Source organism: Typopeltis vanoorti, chromosome 3 (assembly GCF_054136105.1).
Source record: "Typopeltis vanoorti isolate ZY-2024b chromosome 3, IOZ_Tvanoo_1.0, whole genome shotgun sequence".
Classification (NCBI taxonomy): domain Eukaryota; kingdom Metazoa; phylum Arthropoda; class Arachnida; order Uropygi; family Thelyphonidae; genus Typopeltis; species Typopeltis vanoorti.
In genome coordinates, this window is record NC_143551.1 from 18,352,167 (window position 1) to 18,362,620 (window position 10,454).

The 10,454-nt window shown below is 36.3% G+C and overlaps 1 protein-coding gene across 2 annotated transcripts in view; it reads right to left on the reverse strand.

The window, feature by feature from the left end:
* The window catches only part of Tbc1d8-9 (TBC1 domain family member 8/9), a 571,393-nt gene extending 562,080 nt beyond the window's left edge, over positions 1-9,313 (reverse strand). For both annotated transcript variants that reach the window (XM_090415485.1, XM_090415484.1), the window contains exons 1-2: positions 9,170-9,313; positions 933-1,044 (exon numbers count right to left, since the gene is read on the reverse strand). In XM_090415485.1, the coding sequence (XP_090271611.1) occupies positions 933-1,044; positions 9,170-9,213 (156 nt within the window). In that variant the 5' untranslated portion in view covers positions 9,214-9,313. The remainder of the gene's footprint in view (positions 1-932; positions 1,045-9,169) is intronic.
* Between the last annotated feature and the right edge of the window lie 1,141 nt (positions 9,314-10,454).

Below are 10,454 nucleotides of genomic sequence, written 5' to 3' on the forward strand. Positions count from 1 at the left end.
GTCTCAGATGTCACCCCCTCTTGGCGGCCCTGTTCTTGGGTATTCTGAGTGTTTGGTCACAAGATTTTTTCAGACATGATGAAAAGGATGCAGGGAAGTCTATACTGTCTTGTGCTGATGCCCAGGTGGCTAAGTTCTTGTCTAGGCTAAGCTGCTATTCACTAGTGACAGAAGTGATTATCTGAGATGTGTGCAAATTCTCTTTTCAATACTTTAGCAAATGTTTCTAGATTGGTTTTCTTAGTGAAGTACTTAAAGTTTCCACAGTGGTTTGTCTCATGTATTCTGTTTAAATTTTTGTTACTGATAATGAAATTTAATATGAAATGCTGATTAGAACAACTTTCTTCTTCCTTGCAACTCCGCTCAGAAATCCATGATAAAATAGCATCATTTGCTATTGTCAGATCAATGAAGCCGCTTCCTCTGGTATTTTCAAATGATGGGATATTACTGTCATTGTTTAGTATGTGTAGGTAATTTAATGCTAAAAACTCTTCCAGATTTATCCTTCTATTTTTTGTGCTCTCATTAAACCATAAAACAGAATGGACATTGCTATCCATTTCAAGAATTAGGGCGTGATTGATGGCAAGATCCACAGTGTCACCCAATCGGGTAGAAAAATTTTTCTAAGTTGTATTTTACATCACTGTGTGTGTGTTACAAGTTTCATATTTGTACTTCTTGGAGATGCTCTGTGACAGACAAAATACTGGAAAAATTAAATAGTATTTTAAATCTTTCCTAGTGCTATTTTACTCTATTAAGTCTCAAGCATGACTTTAGAAGACAGCACTGTCAGTGTACATTCAGTTATTCATTTACCCATCCAACAAACTGATTTCTCAACAAGATTAATAATTAAAAGATTACTGTGTTACATCTTGAATCTAAATATATATATATGTATATAAACATTATAATCTTACCTTTGTGTCGAATACAGTATCTAATGTTCCTACTAAAAGTGAAGATAAACCTTTTGTTCCATGACCTTTTCTTCTCTGAAGAGTAAAGAATGGATTAGCCTGTTCAGTAACCCTAGAATAATATATCACAAACCACATACTTTTAATAACAACACAACTCCAATAAGGTGTATTTTAATGAGAAAATTATTTGCACATAGTAACAAGGTAGTAAAATTATTTAAACCGATTGACTTGTTATGGGATCTATATACCCATATATGTATTTTTAAGCTGTGATAAGAGTTATTTGAATGACTTAAAAATCTCTATGAGAAAAGATGTTCACTATGGAAGTTATATGTGATGGCCTGGCTGGTCCAACCACCAAGTTGCAGGTTCAAGTATCCCACTATAGCATGGACACGTGAATTTCCACTGCCAATGAGAGACTGCCACCCTGCTTATTGGAGGACTGAAATAGCTTGGAAAAATTCCATGTTTCCAGAAATTCAATTCCAGGGATTCAATTCCAGGAAGTCGATTCTGCTTTTCTTTATCATAAGAATGTTGTAGCCACCTGGCACGCTGAGTTTTGCTCTCTTAGGTTTCTTCCGAAATTTTGCTCTCGGTGAGGGGGGGCTTAGATTTCGGGAGGTTTGCCGGCTTGGTTGGCTGAGTGGTTAGCGTATCCGCTCTCCAGCCAAAAGGATGCGAGTTCAAATTCCACCGTGGGCATGGATGTTTGTGACTATCTGTGAAAATAATAGTGGTGATGGCGGACAGTAGTTGGCATAGATGAGGCAGTTTGTGGATGTGGTGGAGACGGAGAGCTGTAGAGTAGGTGCCCTCCCTCGATGAGTCTTAGGACTCCCTGGAGGTGTTAAATAATAATAAAAATATGTTTGGCCTCTAGAACAGTTTACCAATTATCAAACCCAATTATCCATCCACAATACTATCATATCACTAAAAATACACGTAATAACCACAGTAATGACTATTTAATTTGTAAATATTTCATCCCAAGTATCTTGGGACATCATCAGTACAGTAGTTTAAACAATACCAGGAATAATGTGCGCCCTAACTGTATGTTATTCCTAGTATTGTTTAAACTACTGTACTGATGATGTCCCAAGATACTTGGGATGAAATATTTACGAATTAAATAGTCATTACTGTGGTTATTACATGTGTTTTTAGTGATGAATTCACCACAGGTTTTGTTATATAAAAATACTATCATATGAAAGACTTCAGATGAAAGTCTTCATATATTGGCATCAAATTTTAGTTCCAGCCTTTTATGGATGAAAATAGAATAAAATAATTCAACCCATCAGCTTCCTCCTATCAATTAAAAGCTTCTCCTACTGCACTTGAAAAAAAAAAAAAAAACTACACTATAGGATAATAAATCAGGATTTAAATTGAATTTTAATATACTTTGTTGTACACTGACTAAAAAAAATTTGGCTGAAACATCCAGGTCCTTGAAACTACTACTACTAATTATTACTGTCCTAATCAAATGCTTTAGAAATGTCAAGAGCAGCCATGTGAGTTTCTTCAAACTTTTCCTTGCTTTCATTCAGGTGGTTAACGAATGCCAGAAGAATGGCTATGGATTAAAATTGGTGAAATCCATGCTGTTGGTCACTAATTAGTTGTTGGGCTTTCATGTGGTATGGAAGTTGACTATTGATGAACTTCTTCATAGTTTTTGAGAGAACAGAAGTGAGAGAAACTGGATGAAAGTTTGCTGACTGACTTTAATCACCTCTCTTTGAAATAGGATGAATGTAGGCTTGTTTCAATGTTGAAGTTGTAGGATAGATGCCAGTAAAGCAGGAATGATAAAGAGGTGATACAGGAAAAGTGTTAATTCTGAGCACAAGTTTTTAGAACAACAGGTGGCATGCCATCAGAACCATATGCCCTGTTCATGTCCAGGTTATTTCAGGATTCTTCTGATTTCCTTCAGGTGGAAAACTAGAGGTGGCATGGGAGTAGTGTTGAGAGAGTGGGAATACTTTGCTATTGTTATCAAAGCAGGATATGGAAGACAAGAATAATTCTAGTAGATCAACTTTGTCTTTTGGACATTGCAAGATGGCCCTGGCTTGGGAGCAGAATAGGCTCAACTGTCATTAAAACAGGGCTAGATGTGGCTTTTAACTCTTTCTAATTTTTTTTTTTTTTTTTTTTTTTCTAACTGCAAGATAGGCTGTGATGCTGAAGTTTTAGTCTCAAGCCATTTGTGATATGTTAATTTTTTTCATGGATTACCTTGGCTTGGATACTAGTTAGGACCATAAATGAAAAGGAGAAGTCACAGAGTTCATTGTATTTGATGCCCTTATAATGCTAAAAGATATGAGACTGAGGATGGCTCAGTATAGGTTGTTCTTAAGTATAGGAAACATGGATCAGGTTGTGATCTGAGTTACCAAGAGAACTGTCATTGGCAGATGATATTTATTATTACTGTTCTGTCATTGCTTATCTCACCTAAGAGCTTTTCAAAAACTATTTCAGACATCCAGAATATTCTTCAATTTTTATGTTAATTTTACATGTAACTAAGCTTTCTTACATTTTTCTTTGTATTCTCTCTTAGGACACATGCTAACTTACAGCAACTTTTAATGTACCTTCCTTTCTAGCGCTACCTCTAACTTCTTGAGTACACCATAAGGTGTACTCAAGAAGTTAGAGGTAGCGCTAGAAAGGAAAATCAATTTCCTTCAGATTCTATCATTTGGAAAAGATGAACTTATCAATTTAAAAACAATAAAGGTTTATTTTTTCTTGTTTTCTTATTGTGAGCTATTTGAAAATGCTTTCATCCTGCTGAAAATTAAATGGTGATCACTTCCTATTTCAATTCCTCTGTATCCTGAACCAGTATGAAAAATATTACTAACAACACAGTCAATAAGACTCATTTCTCTGTCTGTCTGTCTGAGAGAGAGAGACTCCATACATACATCTTTACTTAGTTATCTATACTTTATGCATATCTTTATTAATGGTGTTAATCATTACTAAGAGCTTCCTTAGCTTAGCTGATATTGATGAGCTCTTTGGTTGGAAAAAACCCACATTCAAATCCAGTTCTGTAATGAAAAAACCTTCATCGGATGTTTTCAATCAAATGGAAACATTTTTTTTTTGTCCCTCAAAAAAGGTAAACCAGCCCCATGAACACACATATCTACAGACATAGGATACTACTGTGAGACAGAAGAGATTAAAGCTTCACCATTTTATCTTTCCACTGCACATTATGGATCTCAGGTAGAGATCCATAAGAGTCTACCTCCTGGACAGAGATGAGACTTGACAGGATAGGGCATTACTAATACCATGTTAAAATCATGATATTAGTAATGACTAAGTAATGAACGTTTATAAATTTTATAATAAGACTGACACCATGACTGTCTGCTATGACACATACTATCAGACCTAAGGGTTGCTGTTTAGGTTCACATGTCACATAAATTCAGATGACAGCAAGTTTGTTAATGTATTGGTGAATCTTGGTTCCCAAGTTTCTTGCCGTGTGTGTGTGTGTGTGTTAGCCAGTACCATCGACAGGGAGTAGCATAGAGGCAGCCTGCCTCACATGTGGCTTAATAAGGGCACTCGTTCAGCCATGTTGCGGTAGGCGGCGTTGCTACGCTAACAATTCCTGTTAGCATAGCAAGTGCAGAAAGGAGTTTTTCAAGCTTAAACTGATTAAAAATTATTTACGAACAGCAATGACCCAAGAAAGATTGGTTGGTCTAGCAACTATATCGATAGAGGCAGACAAGGCTTATAATTTAAACTTAGAAGAGCTTATAAACAGCTTTATTGTACCTATCCCCATAGAGCAATCCTTTAATTAATATTGGAAGTTTATTTTCCACTTGGTTAGACTATAATAAATTTAGTTTAATCCTTTATCCAAGTGTAAGCAAATAAAGTTTGCACCTGAAGCATCTTCAGGACTGAGGAAACTCATAGTAAAGGTGGACCAAGCTCTCATCACTCCTTGTCTCAGTATCTCCCATAATGCAAAGCACATCTCCTTATGGACATGTATGATTACTATTATTATTATTACTATTACTACGGGCAACACCATGGAGTCCTTAGACTCATCGAGGGAGGCCCTAAACATCATGTCCACATAACTATTTGACATTCTCACAGTATCTATCATACCTTGCCTTGAACTCACTCACTACCATAGCACCCACAACAGACTCTGGCAGCTTATTCCACTCATTTACCACTCTTAAAGTAAAGAACCCAGCTCTAACACCCTTGCCCAGCTTCCATAGATGTCCCCTAGTTCTCCCACCACCAGTCCTGATCTAAAAAATATCCTCTGAATTAATCCTATAGAAACCCTTCAGCAATTTGAATGTCTCAATCATATCTCACCTTTTCCACCTGTCAACCAATTTCTGCAACCCATAAATCCTCAACCTGTTCTCATAAGGTTCATTCCATAGACCTGCTATCATCTTGGTCACTCGCCTCTGGATCCTCTCCACCTCCTCCCCATCAAGAAGAAACCTAGGTGATCAAATCTGTAGTCGAGATGAGGTCTTATCAAGGCTCGGTACAGAGGAACAATAACTTGCTTGTCTCTGCTCATCAAAGTATTTTTCAACAACCAAGTGAGTTGATGTGCAGATTTAGCCACTTTTGCAATGTGTCCCCTAAACTTCATCTCCCTATCCACCAACACTCCCAAGTCACTGGCCTCATCAATCTCCTGGAGTACAGTTCCACCAATGTGGTATACTGCTGCTAATCTTTTCACCCCAAAATGCATAACCTTACATTTTGCCACATTAAACTGACATCCATTCTCCTTAGCCCAGTCCTCCAATCTATCCAAATCATCCTGCAAGATTTTGACATCTTCTGCATTCACTATTGCAGTACCCAACTTTGCATCATCAGCAAACAAATATGAACTGTTAGATCCTTACCCTTAGGCCACTACCCAGACTGGTTTTGACCTTTATTGAGGTCTCATCAGTGGGAGCCAGACCCATAAGTGGTGATACTAAGGCAGACACAATGGAGAGGTCATATTTACTTACACGAGTTGCCAAAAGGTGTACCACCTTATTATTAAATTACTCTGGATTTAGAGAAAGATGTTAAAAGTTTATTTTCCACTTGAGTTGCCTCAGTCCTGAAGATACTTCAGGAGCAAACTTTGTTTGCTTATACTTGGATAAAGGATGAAACTAAATTTATTATAGTCTAACAAAGTGGAAAATAAACTTCCAACATCTTTCTCTAAATCCAGAGTAATTTAATAAGAAGGTGGTACACCTTTTGGCAACTCGTATAAGTAAATATGACCTCTCCATTGCTTCTGCCTTAGTATTACTCCTTCTGGGTCTGGCTTCCACTGATGACACCTTGATAAAGGTCGAAACCGGTCTGGGTAATGGCCCTTCCCTTAATGCATAGCATCATACATGTCCACAAGGCTTTGCATTATGGGAGATACTGAGACAAGGAGTGATGAGAGCTTGGTCCACCTTTATTATGAGTTGTCTCAGTTCCTGAAGATACTTCAGGCGCAAACTTTGTTTGCTTACACTTGGATAAAGGACTGAACTAAATTTATTATTTAATTAATGTTATATAGTTTTGCATTAATGTTTGTCTTGTAATAAAAACAAAATAGCAATTTCAGATTTTCTTATATTTTGTCTTATAATCCATTAGGGGCGATATTTAATTGTTTGCCTCAGGGTGCAATCTAATCTGGCGATAGCCATGGTGTTAGCAATCAATGGCTGCAGGCTGATACTAAAAATTAGTTTTTGCCTTGACACATGCTTCTCATTACCACAACTTCACCTCTGACAAAATATTCTGGAACTTACATTTTCATGGACATATCACATTTTATAACTTACAGCAAACCACTGGTTTAAGAGTACAAGCAATTCACTTTCTCCTAAGTCATGAATGCTGCTCACATGAAGCTTGTGCAGGTGGAAATATTTTAATATTGTTAACATTTTTGGGGAATTCACAGTAGCATTTTGGCCTGTTTTTCCTTCTTCATCTAACACCTTTTAATTCCCTATAGGGAGCAGGTGAGGCCATTTTAGGTCTAACCTTTCAGAGTTTGAAGAGAAGTTCAATCTCACCAATAAGAGATAGCTGGCCCAAGACTATGACTAATTATAAACAGCATCCAGTGAACAGTCAGCTAATAAGTATCACACTCTCATTGTCCCTAATTCTAATACAATGTATTTACTGTCTAAAATTGGGCGAGTTTTATGGAAAATTTGCTTGGGTTTATGGGACAAAAAACCTGAGTTTACAGGAGAAAAAAAACCTGCTTGTCTGTGCCAAAGATCAACTAACTCAGGAATCAGTCAAAGAAAGATTTAGAAAAAGTTCCTCTAGTAGGCAACTAGAATTGAACATAAGTCTTTCTTTGGGCAGCCTAGTACTGTGGTTACAAATGTCTCTTATTTCTCACTTAGCAAAAATCAACAAAGAAATACAGATTTTAATGGTACTTTTAGTCAGTAGCCATTAAAGTATACTTAACCTTATTTCACCAATTTGTACCATCATGTGTCTGCTGCTTAAATCAATAGAGAACACATCTTGGTCAGCTAAGCCTTAAATGCCAACCTGGGAAATTATTATTATTATTTCTGATACCTCCAAGGAGTCCGAACACTCATCGTGGGAGGACATCTACAACTGTCTCTACACCTAACCTCTACTACGAATCATCTCCATCAACGCCATCTACCGCCCACCTCCAACACCACCACAACTAGTAATTTTTGTCTGTAAATTGCGTGTGTTCTGAAGGGCCGATTTGTATGTATGCGGGATGAAAAACCCAAGTTTCTGGGAGAAAAAACCCTGCTAAAAAAAATGAGCCCAGGACTGTACATTAGGTCAGAAACTAGTTGCTGAGTCACATTTCTTACAAGTTAAGTGGGGATCTCATCCCAGTATTTCCTTTATAGTATTATACTCAGTAACTTCATTCTTAAGAATGACAATACTAAGTATTGGTGTCCTTATGTTAATAAATTTAATATTCGTAAAACTGAATAATCGCGTTAATTTTCTAAATAGATTGTTTCTAAATAGCATAACACAAATAGAAGAACAATGACATTCTTCCATGATTCTTCCAATGGCTCAAGTGGATTTGATTCTATTTTCAGTTGATTTATTTCAGGTAAGTCAGCCAATTTCATATGAGATGTTTCATTCTTATATGCATTCATGTAAATTACCTCTAAAGGAAGGGTTTACTGTCTTCTGCACTTTTTCATACTTAGGTTTCATTGTTTCTATCAGATAACAATATTACTATGGACACTTCCAAGGATTCACTGTGGGAAGGCTTTCCGTTCCACATAACCTATCATCTCTGCCATTTAATCTTCTATCTACGCTCAATGGCACTAACCAGCATACTGATTGGTGCCATCTACCAGCCTTTTGTGTGAATTCTGTCTGATTTCCTTGTATGCAAGATGAAAAAGACGAATTACTCTTTCATATATATATATATATATGGCGCTGTGGTTTGTTAGTGCCATTGAGTGCAGATAGAAGTTATGTGGAGTGGAATGTCTTCCCACAGTGAATCCTTGGAAGGGTCCATAATAATATTATTAGCTGCCAGAAACAATGAAACCTAGGTATTAAAAAATGCAGAAGACAGTAAACTCTTCCTTTAAAGGTAATTTACATGAATGCACATAAGAATGAAATATCGGTAGAATTCTGGAGGGTTTAATGCGAACACCCAACAATAATAATATTCTAATTACAGGGGTATCACTGATCCACACCAGGATCGCATTTAAGACTCAAAATTTATCATATTTTTAATTAATTCTGTGCTTAGTTGATTTTATTATATCGACAACTTCATTTCAAGCATTCCATACACCATAATTGTATATACCTAAGTTTATTTCACAAGTATGATTCTAGTTTACAAGTCGTTTTGAAGCACATGAAAAAAAATATATAATCCAACGTAAGCTTAGGTATATCACCATAAGAAATAAAATGTGTTTACAGTATATTATAACATGGTCATCCTAATTATGCCAGTGTCCTTCGGTGTTTCAATGGGTCTGTAAAAATGAAATCTTACAAAGTATTTAAGAAATTTGCAATAACGATTGCATCACAGAATACTGTCAGCAATGGATAATTTGACAAACCGAGCTTACCAAAGGGCATTAGTTAAAAGCACTTCTTCAGGCTTCACCCACATTACAAACGTCGCTTTACACTTCTATATAAATATAAATATACAAAAATGATGCATAAATTTTATCACGAATCATTAATCAAACAGCGTGTGCTTTCGCTGATTCATTTTTATTCACAGCTGCAAAATACACACACCACAACCTACAGTTCGAGCACGTACCACATTAACCTGTAAACATGAAACTCTGAGACATCTAGTGAGGAGAACATAAACTAAACATTTTGTAATTCCATGAACTAACAACTATTGATATTAAGATTGAAATATGGGTAGTCCCCTATGGGTAGTCCCCTCTATGGACTACTATGGGTAGTCCCCTCTCACCTCCTTGTGCTGACTTATTCATGGAAGATCTAGAGAAAAAAATCTTAACCCAGATCTTTCCAAAACCGAAAATTTGGTACAGATATGTAGATGACATCTTTATCACTTGGGATCATACAAAAGAAGAACTAATGAATTACCTCAACCAAATCAATAGTTTCCACAATACCATCAAATTCACATTAGAAATGGAAAAAGATAAAACCATTCCTTGACATTTTAATAAAGAAACAATCCAATAATAGTATCAATCTATCTGTATACAGAAAACCTACAAATACTGGACGTTACCTCCATTTCAACTCAGCTCATCACATAGCTCAGAAACTTAGCATTATCCATAGTCTCAAGAAAAGAGCTATACTGTATACGACAGACAAGGATGACCTACTAACAGAATTAACCACAATATCCAGAGAACTTTCTTTAAATGGTTACCCTAAAAGATTCTATAACAAGATTCTATTTACCGATATACCACATCGACAACGTGATGACGTCCAATACATCAGTACAATTACAATTCCTTTTGTCAACAACCTTTCCAAAAAATTAGCTAACCTTTTAAAACCATACAAGATCAGAGTGACATTCAAACCAATCAATACTATTCGGAAATTTTTAAGATCACCGAAAGATCCTCACCCATTCTACAAATACTCTGGAGTATATAATATTCCTTGCTCATGTGGTATTAGTTACGTAGGTCAGACATCTAGAAGCTTCTAAACGAGAAAGAAAGAACACATAGGATATGTCAGAAATAACAGACAAGACATTTCAGGCCTTTCATGCCACTTTGCCTCTACTAACCATCACATTGAGTGGGATAAGAGCCTTATGCCATACATAGAAGATAACTACCATTCAAGAACCTTTAAAGAAGCAGCTACAGTCGCCCGTATAACTGAAAACCT